At 43.5% G+C, this 12894-nt stretch overlaps 1 protein-coding gene across 1 annotated transcript in view; it reads left to right on the forward strand.

The window, feature by feature from the left end:
- The window catches only part of thbs4a (thrombospondin 4a), a 13626-nt gene continuing 732 nt past the window's right edge, over positions 1-12894 (forward strand). The window contains exons 1-21 of the mRNA XM_086111992.1: positions 1-157; positions 3280-3477; positions 3555-3790; positions 3870-3972; positions 5083-5174; positions 6284-6335; positions 6526-6716; positions 6782-6919; positions 7708-7788; positions 7886-8038; positions 8172-8276; positions 8476-8583; positions 8677-8836; positions 10088-10206; positions 10291-10343; positions 10637-10721; positions 11406-11502; positions 11669-11847; positions 12271-12319; positions 12395-12591; positions 12666-12838. Coding sequence (XP_085968118.1) covers positions 79-157; positions 3280-3477; positions 3555-3790; positions 3870-3972; positions 5083-5174; positions 6284-6335; positions 6526-6716; positions 6782-6919; positions 7708-7788; positions 7886-8038; positions 8172-8276; positions 8476-8583; positions 8677-8836; positions 10088-10206; positions 10291-10343; positions 10637-10721; positions 11406-11502; positions 11669-11847; positions 12271-12319; positions 12395-12591; positions 12666-12838 — 2648 coding nt within the window. The 5' untranslated portion in view covers positions 1-78. The remainder of the gene's footprint in view (positions 158-3279; positions 3478-3554; positions 3791-3869; positions 3973-5082; positions 5175-6283; positions 6336-6525; positions 6717-6781; positions 6920-7707; positions 7789-7885; positions 8039-8171; positions 8277-8475; positions 8584-8676; positions 8837-10087; positions 10207-10290; positions 10344-10636; positions 10722-11405; positions 11503-11668; positions 11848-12270; positions 12320-12394; positions 12592-12665; positions 12839-12894) is intronic.

Genomic DNA, 12894 nt, shown 5'->3' on the forward strand with positions numbered 1-12894 from the left:
CTCAACATCTGGGTGCTAGACTTCCTCCAGCACAGTCGAGTCAAACTTTTCAGAGCAGATCGTTTTCTAACTGAGACGATGATTGTGTGGCCTGGAGTCTTGGCTCTGTCTCTGGTGCTGCATCAGTTGTTAATCACTGCGACAGCGCAAGGCATTGGTGAGTCCTGGCTACCGTTTTTCTTTTCTTCATGTGCAAACAGCATTCAATGCAGGACTGTGTTGTGACGCATTTTAAAGTGGAGGACTTTCTCGGGGGAAAGGAAACCGAGTTGGTTCATGCCTCACTTTTGTATTGTTATGATATATGAAGTTTGCAAACAGAGGAATGATACGGTTTAAAATTTGGCATATTTTATGTTTTGGAAAATGCTTTGTCTTTTCGACGACTCTGATGGGCTGAAATTGTGAATTTTCAAGAGCTGAAATATGTTCACTGAAGGGTTTAATTCTGTCAGACCACGAAACCAATTGCAACAAAACTTCAGGAGTGGTTGGTCATGCCCCAAAAGGTTTTGGCTTTTGTGTTGACCAAGATAAATTAATAATCATTTTTTAAACATTTCAATGGGATGAGAACATCTCACTGAATGCTCCGATCTCCTGTTTTGATGGTTGCTGCTTCAAAAAGAATTTTAGTTGAGACTAAGGAACATTGCATCTGCTGTTTGGAGCCAAGAGTGCACTCCATTTTAAAAGTCACAATTTTGAACAACCAATTAAGATATTAATAAATGACCTATTGGTCCGGTCATCCCTATGGTGGAACCCCACTTTTGGTAACATTGTAAGGAATTGAGATTGCATTGTGTAGCCTTGACGGAGGCCTGTGCAAATTCACTTGTTTTGAGGAGATTGGAGAAAAAACATTGAATAGGAGAGTCTTGATTGGTAAAGCAGCTCTACCCGGCATCTGAAAAAGTGCATCTGCCTGATTGGCTTGGAAACAACATAGCATTTCTTTCCACATCATTTTCCTGTCAAATGGTTGCATGCATGTGAATATGAAACGAGTGGCTTGGCTCCAGTGGAAAGAGTGTGCGCCTCCGCTCGGGCTCCTTGTGGCAGCTGCACAGTCCGTCACTATAAAAGACAGCAGGCTAGAAACACGAGTGGTTTCTCACACGTAGGTCACATGCACACACGGACACCCTGTCACACTTCATAAAGTGACTCAGCAAAGCCTATCCACAAGTACCCCCGGAGCACCATTTGGATGCTATTGAGTTTTTCATGGCATTTTGTGGTTTTTGTGAGCTGACGTTTTACAAGCAGACTCACATCAAAGCAATACGACCAGCCTGTCCTGAAACGTTTGCCCATTGTGGACGTCATCACTGCAACTCAGTTGTTTTTGTTGTTTTGAACTGGTTCAGGGCGGCCCGGTAGTCCAGTGGTTAGCACGTCGGCTTCACAGTGCAGAGGTACCGGGTTCGATTCCAGCTCCGGCCTCCCTGTGTGGAGTTTGCATGTTCTCCCCGGGCCTGCGTGGGTTTTCTCCGGGTGCTCCGGTTTCCCCCCACATTCCAAAAACATGCATGGCAGGCTGATTGGATGCTCTAAATTGTCCCTAGGTGTGAGTGTGGGCGTGGATGGTTGTTCATCTCTGTGTGCCCTGCGATTGGCTGGCAACTGATTCAGGGTGTCCCCCCGCCTACTGCCCGGAGATGGCTGGGATAGGCTCCAGCACCCCCCGCGAGGATCAAGCGGTTCGGAAAATGGATGGATGGATGGATGGATGAACTGGTTCAATTCTTCAATGTTAAATCGGGTTTTAGCTCGACAGTCCCCTCCAAAAGTATTGGAAAGGCACGGTCAATTCCTTTGTTTTTAACGATTACTGAAGGTATTTGAGTTCCAGATCAAAAGAGAAATATGAATCACAAATTCCAAAGTGCGGTTTTTATTTTATGGTATTCACATCTAGATCTGTTAAACAGTTCAGGACAGAGCACCTTCTGTTTCAAGCCAACCACTTTTCAAGTGAGCAAAATTATTGGAAGGGATATTTTTCGGTGAACTTCAAGTGATAACATCTAAGATTTAGTGGCACAACCTTCACTTGCAATAACGGTGTCAATTGACTTCATAAGGTGCATTCCTCTTTTGAAAAGCTTTTCCAGGCCTCTACTGCAGCCTCTTTCAGTTCTTCTTTGTTTCTCTGGGTTTCTGGCTTCATTCTCCACTTCAGGAGGTGAAGTGCATGCTTTATTGAGTTAAGGTCGGGTGATTAACTTGGCCAGTCGAAGACCTTCCCCTTTTCTCGCCCGATGAAGTCCTTTGTTGTGTCGGCAGCGTGATTTGGGTGATTGTCTTGTTGCATGATGAAGCTTCTCCCAAGTAGTTTGGATGCATTTTTCCTCATAAATTGCAAGGCAACATGGTTTTGTAGACTTCAGAATTCATTCTGCTGCCACCATCATGACTCACAGCATCAATAAAGACCAGTGAGCCCGTTCCAGAAGCAGCCATGTAAGCCCAAGCCATGACATTATGAGCTTGTGAGTTTTGGATCACAAGCAGATCCTTTCTTTCTCCATATTCAGCCCTCACTTTGGTAGAGTTTAATCTTGGTCTCATTAGTCCGTAAAACTTTCTTGCAAGACTTTTGTCTTCTTGCTATACTTCTTTGCAAAATCCCTTCCGATTGTCTTTGCTGATGAGTGGTTTGCATCTTGTGGTATGGCCTGTATATTTCTTCTCTCAAAGTATTCTTCAAACAGTGGCTTGTGAGACTTGAGTTGTTGAACGCATCACACATCAAAAAGTAAATACCATGAAAGAAAAGCTGGAATTCGCATCTTTGGTCTCCTATTTATCAAAGTTGAGTTGTGTTGGGTTGAGTTTTGTTCTGAAAGCCAAATGTCTTCGGTATACAACAAAAACAAACATGGCCGTTCCAATTATTTTGGAGGGGACTGCATGTCTTTGTAACAACACTTTCAAATGTCATTACACTAGTATGGTTGATACTGCCAACCCAATGCAATCCAATGCAACGCATATTTAGCATCTACTGAACAGTTGTCTCCGGGAATGAATGATCAATGTAAATCATAAATGTAAATCAATGTAAAATTGTTTCTTGAAAATGCCTGTATAGATAATAATGTTGTCAATTTGACATCAAACTGAATGACTTCTATTTCCGTGATGTCCCAAGGGGAAAAAAGTGATCATCTCCCACAAGTCTGATGTTGACCACCATCATGAAATGTATCATGTTGGCCTTTCAGAGGTTCCGCTTATGTTGGTGGTAACAAGTTGACTTTCCTGTGTTAGTGTACGACCTTCTGGTGTCGCCAGACTGCCTGCCAGACTTACTTCAAGGAAGTTTAAAGAATAAAGGGCGAGATGAGGCCTTCCTGCTCTCGTCTTTCAAACTCCAAACCAAGGCCCCCACATCCATTTTCAGCATCGTTAACCCCAAAGATAACAGCAAGTACCTGGAGCTCAATGTGCAGGCCAAACTGAGCAAAGGTGAGAGAGGTCTACCGAATCCTGTGCTGCCAGTGTCACCGTCGCTTCCTTTCAACATGGTCTCCGTCCATCTCTAGTCACCTTACGTTACCAGAAGACTGACGGCAGATATGCCGCAACCAGTTTTAACCACGGTTCCCTGGCCGATGGCAATGACCACCACGTTCTGCTGCACGCCAGCGGCCTCCAACGCGGCCCCCCTCGCCTCAACATCTATGTGGACTGCAGGTTGGCCCACACTCTGGATGACTTGCCGGCTGCCTTTGGGTCCATCCCTCGCGGTCCGAATTCAGTCGCACTTAGGACGCTGCAGGTACAAGAAATTAATATTTATGTTCATTGCACGTTAACCAGTGTCATTTACTTGTCTTTCTTTTGCACTTGTGATGAAGAGGGGCATGCTCGACATGAAACTGGTGCTTAACGACTCCATAGACAACGTGGCAACGCTGCAGGACTGCAGTTCGGATCACAGTGAACCTCTGAAGCTCTTGCGTAAGAGAACAATGACACGCTTGCAAACTTTTTCAACTCAGACCTAATGGTGTGGGAATGGGCAGCATATCTGCCGAACACTCCTGATGTTCGGGGGTTCCAATCTACGCTGCCGCCTTCCTGTGAGGAGTTTGTCTCAGCTTCCTCCGACATGCCAAAAAAATCACTCCTCTGTTTTAAATGCAAAATCTATTGTCATACGTATCTATCTCGACGTATCAATCTGAATCAAATGAATTTTGTTACTTTGTAACCAGACATTCTACCAAACGTCCTGAATGATTTTGGGATCAAGGAAATCTAATGTATAGATAGAATGATGCTGCAGACTTTTGTTCAGCGTCATGAATGAATCCATTTAACACAGGGGTCGGCAACCCAAAATGTTGAAAGAGCCATATAGGACAAAACCCCCCAAAAAACAAATATGTCTGGAGCCGCAAAAAAATAAAAGCCTTCTATAAAACTTACAATGAAGAAAACACATGCTTTATGTATGTAGGAGACTGGACTGTCTCAGAATTGTTTCTGTTATTCATTCCTTTGTTGTGTGTTCACAAACGCCCCCATAGAATTTATTTTGTAATTTCCTCGCTTGATTTTTTTGTTTTGGTGCATTATTTTCGCTTTTCTTAGTGTCAGTGAAGTGATCATTAATTTCTGTTTTTCGGAGGCTGTCTTTGAACGCCTTTCGAGTCGAACGAGAAGAGAGAAGGCACGGAGTCGGACGCAGACATGTCTGTGTTTGTCGAGACTGTTAAAAGCATGAATAAAGTGTACGTTTTAAAAAACAAACACCACAGCTCTCCCTTTTCGGAGCTGCAACATGTATCTATATCTATTTGAGCTATATTAGCCTACTATCGAAATCTTTTTCCATTTTCAAACATTTTTTATAAAGCTCCAGGGAGACACTAGATGTCGCTAAAGAGCCGCATGCGGCTCTGGAGCCGCGTGTTGCCGACCCCCGATTTAACAGGAAGACCGTTTTTACATTCTTCCAGCAAAATGCAACATGATCACCAGTCTTTCAATTCAAAATGCATTCAATGCATTCAGTAGTAATGTCCCAGCATACTTCAAAATACGACAGTGTTTGCGCACTCTCAGGTTTCCAGGCAGGCCCAGGTGTCCAGGAGCAGACCACGATGCAGGAATTAAGGAGCATGCTGGCTGAGATGAAGGAGATACTCAATCAGCAGGTAACTTGTTTGGGGATGTTTCTGGCAAAGAAAAAAAAAGACGTACACCGTTGTATTTCAGAAGAGATCTGAAGTACTCAGTCAGATACCGACCGGACATGATGTATGATAGCTGAACGTTGGCCCAAGAATTATTCATGAGGCAATGCTTTGATAAGAACAAGAAATCAAGGCCTTGTCAAGGTGATCATTGGTAGATCCATACACATACAGTACCAGCTGTACTGAGACTTACTGATACAAGGTGAAAAATGGAACCTTAGTTGCAATTATGTTGAATGCGCTTTTACTTTTGGGCAAGATTGGTTCTTGCAATGAAGTAAACCTCTCGTAAAAAGTGACCTGCTGGGTTTCTGGAATCGTTTAGTCTTCGAGGGATGGTGAAACCACAGATGCAGTTGTTAAAACAGTTGAAATCAGATATTCGGAGAAAACTTTCAAGCGTATACAGCATGGGTGTCAATCTCATTTTTGTCGCCGGCCAAATTGTAGTTACAGCTTCCCTTGGAGGTTTTGACATCAGAAGTCAAGAATAATGGATTGTTTAAACATTGTAATTATTACATGACATATGAAAATTTGAAATGTTGGTTCAGACTTTAGCATGCGTCATGGAAGTTGACATGCTTGAATTGCTTACGCGGGCCACATAAAATGATGTGGCGGGCCAGATCTGGCCCCCGGGCCTTGACTTTGGAACCTGTGGTACAGTCTACAGTATACTATGTAACATTAACCGTGAGCTCAGACTGACATATCGAAATGAGATCGACAGCTACAGAAGCTTGTTCCGCTGACATATATTGTGTTATTCTAAGCCAGGGGTGTCAAACTCAGGTCCTGGAGGGCCGCTGCCCTGCATGTTTTCCAAGTCTCCCTGTTGCAACACACCTGATTCAAATGATCAGATCATCAGCAAGCTCTGCAGAAGCCTGACATTGAACCTGTTCATTTGAATCAGGTGTGTTGCAGCAGGGAGACTTGGAAAACATGCAGGACAGCAGCCCTCCAGGACCTGAGTTTGACACCTATGTTCTAAGCCGAAACAAGTAGAGACATAAAATAAAGTATGCAGCCTAATTTTGAGTTTCCCTATATTTCTGTCCAAGATTAAAGAGACCAATTTTCTGAGGAACACCATCACCGAGTGTCTTCCTTGTGGTAAGTAGAACGGAAACAACACAATTTTTTTTCTTCACTCTATTGGTGCCCGAATGAAAAGATATCTGGACAAATATTTTGGTCCACGTGCAGCGCTGACTAAATTCAAGCCTGGACTGCTTCATTTCCTTCTCAGAGAAAAACGTATTTTTGACCCCACTCGATGCTTGTGGTCAAATATTGTCCGCAGGTCCCGATGGAAGACCAACCAACCCAGGATCACCTCCAAGCCCGGGCCAGTACCAAATACCTCCTCCCTGTCCACCTGGAACGTGTTTCCGCCAGGACATGTGCATTCCCTCTTCAACGGGAGGGTACCAGTGCGCTCCCTGTCCTGGAGGATATACGGGGGATGGGGTTCGCTGCGATGACATAGACGAGGTACTGAACTGTGTTCACATTGGCAAAAAGACAGCGTGACATTGAGTTGTGATGTTGTGTTTTAGTGCCAGTTCAATCCATGTTTTCCCGGCGTAAGGTGTGAGAACACTGCGCCTGGGTTCCGATGTGGCAAATGTCCGTCGGGCTACGAGGGACCAGAAATAAACGGAGTTGGAGTATCCGATGCTCAATCTAACAAGCAGGTATCAGCCATCACTGTTGGGAAGTCATGAATCCTTTGTGTTACTGTACTTAAGTAGATGTGTCAGGTGTCTGTACTTCTCTCGAGTATATTTATTTTTCCAATGACTACTTTTACTCCCTACGTTTGAAAACCGACTCCTCACTTTGTCAAAACAGACTCACCGTGACTGAGGTCTTTATTGATTGTGATCTTGGAGACCGATACTGAGAAACATAAACAAGGGAGAGAATTAATGATGATGGAAAGATTTGAAGAAGAAAGATATTTCATATCGCTGCTGACATTCCAAAGATTTCTGTCTAATCTTTGTTATTAGGTCTGCTGCAACAAAAAATCTTCAACCCTGTATTGGTTTTTGAAGTTTCCCAAACAATATAATGTACTTGATTAGTTTTTATTGAACCACAAAAACATGGTGTGATTTTCAGTGAAGAAGCAGATTGCTACATAGAGCGGAAACGGGCGTCAATTAAAGAGCAAGTGCCGAAACATTAGAAGTCTTTTGACAATGATTACTTGCAACATTTACTGACCCATGCGTTTTGGCAACAGAGGCTCTCTGCGCTTTGCTCTCTAGCCATGGGAAAATATCAAACCATTGGAGGAAGTATTATTGTAAATCACCTTATATACATATAATATATTGGTACAGCCAGGCAGAACCACACCAACTGGTCAGGTCTAGCTTACATTTAAAACCCACCAATTTTTTTTTCTCTTTGTGAAAATTTTGATTGGCTGTTATAATCTGACTATTTTCTTTTTGCCATTCATGTTCTCTTCAAGCTGTGTGAGGATATAGACGAGTGCCTGAACCCGCCTGCCCACGGAGGCTGCACTGCTAACTCCCACTGCTACAACACTATAGTGAGACCAGAAAATAAGATCAACTAGGGACAACTGCAGAGTTCTTCTCAAAAGCTTCAAAGCCACCTGTCCGCTGATTGAGCACTGTTGTCTCCAGGGAGCCTTCCTCTGTGGGGACTGTAAAAATGGCTTCACAGGTGACCAGGCAAGTGGTTGCCAAGGCACCAGACTCTGTTCCAACGGGCAGCCCAACCCGTGTGATGCCAATGCCGAGTGTGTTGTGCAGCGAGACGGCAGTATCGGCTGTGCGGTGAGATCAACAAATGACCTCCTGCCCATTCCTTGAATTATTGTTGGGAGATTGTATTGTGTTGTGTGAGTGAAACTTTGACATTACTACATAAATAAAAAATAAAAATCCTCCTTTTGTTTGTGTATGTTAGTGTGGGGTTGGTTGGGCAGGCGATGGCTATAAGTGTGGAAAGGACACCGATATTGATGCATATCCTGATAATACTCTTGACTGCCCAGGAAACAACTGCAATAAGGTGAAGCATAAATCTCTCTTACTCTTGCTCTTTCAATTTACCTTTGTAGTTATGTAAACCCGATACACCTACCTCGGTACATCCCTCCCTAGCCTCTCACCCACCTACCCATAATTATCTTCCTCTCTACCTAGTGTATGTAATCTAGCCTACAAATATGAAGAAAAAAATTATATGCGTGTTTCAATGTTGTTTCCAGGACAATTGTGTGTTCGTGCCAAATTCCGGCCAGGAGGATGCCGACAGAGACGGGATGGGTGACGCCTGCGATGAGGACGCAGATAACGATGGCATCATTAACACAGACGTAGCTAATGGATTCCTACATGCTAATATTTCCGCATACACCTCGGTTATTATTTCGGAGGCTATAATTCGACACTGTGTATGAACATCCCAGGACAACTGCTGGCTGGTTCCTAATGTGGACCAGAGAAACAGCGATAAAGATCTCCATGGTGACGCCTGTGACAACTGCAGAACAGTGGAAAATCCATCCCAGAAAGATACAGACAAAGATGGACTGGGAGATGAGTGTGACAACGACAAGGACGGGGATAGTAAGTTTGTGCTCTTCATGTCAGTTTCAATATCACTCCATGCATGTGGCCATTACGAGGAGTAACTATAAAGTAACAAATAAAGTAACTATGACATGCAAAGTTTGTCGATCTCCAAAGTTTGGAGATGCTAGATCTTCTCACAGCCTACCCGTCGAGTCACGGACAGAGAAAGTCATTGTTGGAGTGGTATTATGCAAATTCTCAGCATTGTTATCTCATAGTTTGGCAAGTGGCAGTTGTAAAAACGATTTACTTAGTGGTGTAATTTCACACTTGATGGGTGGGCTGGCCCTTCAGAAAACCAACTATTTGTTTACAAGCACTCGAAAGTAAATTTCCCACATTTATTGCCTACAAATGGCTGTAATTACAGGATGTCATTTTTGTAAATGCCATGAACTGGCTGAAGTCAAAGTTTGGATGTTTCAATAAGTCGGTTATGACTGTTTTTATTGCATCAAATTATATTAAGAAAAACAAAACAAATGTCCACTTGAGACACCGTAAGGCACTCTGTGAGGTCCCTAAACCACCAAAGTCCTGTTTATAATTTCTACTCCTCTTACAACAGCAAAAAATTAATGATATTCAAATGTCAAGTTAGCATACCTAGCGCATGCTAAAGTACAAAACCAAGTATGTAAGGTGAGGATAGACATGACTCCCACTCCTTCTCCTGGTCTGGTTATTTTAGTGGTCTCTCTCTTGCTAGCTGGCAAAGCGTTATCTTTTCACCATCCTCCTGCTCTTTTCTCTGCCTGTTACCACTTCCCACCTCCTCTTGTTAGGTCATTTCAGTTGAAGTTAATAGCTCAGGCGTCACCAGTTCTGCAGAAAACAGTGTGAAATGTTCAAATGTTCCAAGTGTAATTACAGGAGTTTTTCACCGTCTTCCCTTCCACTCCTCCCTTAAATGCTGAATTTCCTCATGTTTTCCACTGGAGACTTCAACTCCAATATTATATTCGGTCTGGTGACTACATAGCTGAGCTTCTACCTCGTAATTGTTCGATCTGAGGTTGGATTGATTGTAATAATGTTGAATAACGGTCAAGCCTGCCTCGCCCCAAAAATATTTTCCATGCAGGCGTCAGCCAAATCATTGAGGGGCTCTGGAAACTATTTGACCCCTGTCTTAAACACATTTGGCACTTCTACTTGTCTGTGTAGAGTTTAGGACTCACGCTGTTCACGATTCAGTCCATACGATAACACAGCCATGGCAAAATAAATTTGCTTGTCAATCAGATTTGAAGAACGATGTAGACAATTGCCCACATGTGGCTAACTTGGACCAGAGCGACAAAGATAATGACGGCGTGGGGGATGTTTGTGACAGCTGTCCAGACATGGCCAACCCTAACCAGGTAACAACCCCTGCCGGCCTCCCCCAAAACAGTGACCGAAATCTTAAAAACGCTGACAACCCTTTTTCTTTTTCCTGATTGCAGTCAGATTCAGACAATGACCTTGTCGGCGATACCTGTGACGACAACATTGACACGTAGGCACTCATCCATCAGCTGTTTAATTGTGAACTAATACAAAAAAAAATTGTTGGAAAATTAATATTTTGATTCGTGATTTAATCATCTTGGATGTCTGGAAACATGTTAAGTTTAGCCAAAAATAGCCAAAGCTTGACCCTTTCCATGACTATGAATGAGAATGTTTGTTTACCGGTACAAATTTGTTTTTGTTTGGACAACAGTGTTGATGTTGAATGGAATGAAGAGCAATTTTACAAATGATTGCTGTCCAATGAAAATCATTTGCAAATTTTGTTTTGCTGTTTAGCGATGGAGACGGCCATCAGGACAACAAAGACAACTGTCCCAATGTCATCAACTCTTCTCAGTTGGACACAGACAAGGATGGCACGGTGGCAAACTTGTCATTTGTCTTCATTTGAGCCTTATTGGAAATCATATGCGCAGATGAGCTACTGAGAACAAGAGTTGGCTAACTCCATTTTTGTGCAGCAATCAAGATAGAAAAGGCATGTTTCAGATTAGTATGCCCTTCAATCAAAATTTTATTCCCATTTTGAGACAGAGGAGGCACTCCTTTATTTCACCCAGGCAGCACTTTTTCCTGGTTCATCAGTGACACACTGTGCCAACTGTCCAAGATGGCCGCTCCCATGAAACCAGGTTTCAACCCCTACAAAAATGTCCTAGAAAGTGATGCTTTCAAATTGATAGAAGACTGAGAAAGTAAGTAGTGTTGTAGCTTGGTTGCCAGTGCATCAGCGTCTTAAATTAGAATATGTGAATGGTATTTATCAGCTTTCTTGAAATATTGAGAAATGTCTGGACTTTGTTTCTTTTCTTTCAAACGAAACTAGATACCAATCAGATCCAACCCCTAAAATAAATAGTGAAATCCAATTTGGCTAGAACTGAAATCAGAATGTTTTCATGCTAATGTCCCATATGATCCAAGCTTAAGATCATTACATTTGGCAAAAATGTCATGAAAAAAAAAGTTATCCCATTCTAGTTCTCCATGGCTCATGTTTACCTGTCTAGAAAGACCTGACTCTAAAATCCCACATTCTTGTCAGGGAGATGAATGTGATGATGACGACGACAATGACGGTGTCAAGGACGATGAGGACAACTGTAGATTAGTCGCCAACCCAGACCAAAAGGACACGGATAGTGAGTATACTGTATTGACATTTTAACCCTTTCATGCCCCCTGTAACCGGATAACCTGATACGCTGTCCACTATAGTAACCGCTGTCCCCGTAAGGGTTCACGACACTGTTATCCGAGTGTGTGTAAAGGCTGCTTCGTACCAACCGGTGTATGTTTGTGTTTCAGACAACAACGTGGGCGACGCTTGCCAAGGCGACTTTGACAAAGACAATGTGATTGACATCGTCGACCACTGTCCAGAGAATGCTGAGGTCACCTTGACGGATTTCAGAGCCTATCAAACCGTTGTCCTGGATCCTGAAGGGGACTCGCAGATTGATCCCAATTGGGTGGTTCTTAACCAGGTGACCACGTAGCAATGCTATCTGCTACTGTCTGTCAATTTTTTTAAAAAAAAAAAGACCAGACATGGACAAGCATGGACAAAAGCATTGAGAGATGATTGTCATTCAGTGGAGGGCAGCTGCCGAAAGCAAGACTCTAAATTGCCCACTTGTTAAAATATAACTTCCTTCCGGCTTGAAACTTTTGACTATCATGCGAGTTTTATTTTGGAAAAATGTGACTGTTATTGTAAAGAAAAACTACCAACCTTTGAATTCCAATGGCTTTAAGGGGTACGTACATGTGGTACTTTTGTTTAAGTAGCGTTTGCATTATAGGGGGTTTCTGTGACAAATGTCACTCCTATGGGGGATCCCTTGACCCCAAAACTTTGAGAACACCTGATCCAAGAATATCATATCATTCTGATTTATTTGCACAAGGGAATGGAGATAGTCCAGACCATGAACTCTGACCCTGGCCTGGCTGTAGGTGAGTAGTCCTTCCCTCATGTTTCTTTGATGCTCGAGTGATCTTCTCCCCAAATGCTGCCTCTGCGCTATGCAGGCTACACGGCATTCAGTGGCGTGGACTTTGAGGGAACTTTCCACGTCAATACCGTGACAGACGATGACTACGCCGGCTTCATCTTCGGTTACCAGGACTCCTCTTCCTTCTATGTGGTCATGTGGAAACAGACCGAGCAGACCTACTGGCAGGCGGCGCCCTTCCGAGCAGTAGCCGAGCCAGGAATACAAATGAAGGTATGTGCTTGCTGTCTTCATCAGTTTGGCAATTTCTTTCCCCACCTGATCTTCTGTGCTTCCCTCCTCAACAGGCAGTCAAGTCCAAAACTGGCCCCGGCGAGTATCTGAGGAACTCTCTGTGGCACACCGGAGATACTCCAGAGCAAGTTCGTCTCCTTTGGAAAGATCCCAGGAATGTGGGCTGGAAGGACAAGGTGTCCTACCGCTGGTTTCTCCAGCACAGACCTCAAGTCGGATACATCAGGTGCACACATGCATGCGACTATGCCATCGCGGCACCAACTAACTAGTCGCCGTCTT

The sequence above is a fragment of the Hippocampus guttulatus genome, chromosome 5 (assembly GCF_054856545.1).
Source record: "Hippocampus guttulatus isolate MCC_2025c chromosome 5, RoL_Hgut_1.0, whole genome shotgun sequence".
Taxonomy (NCBI): Eukaryota; Metazoa; Chordata; class Actinopteri; order Syngnathiformes; family Syngnathidae; genus Hippocampus; species Hippocampus guttulatus.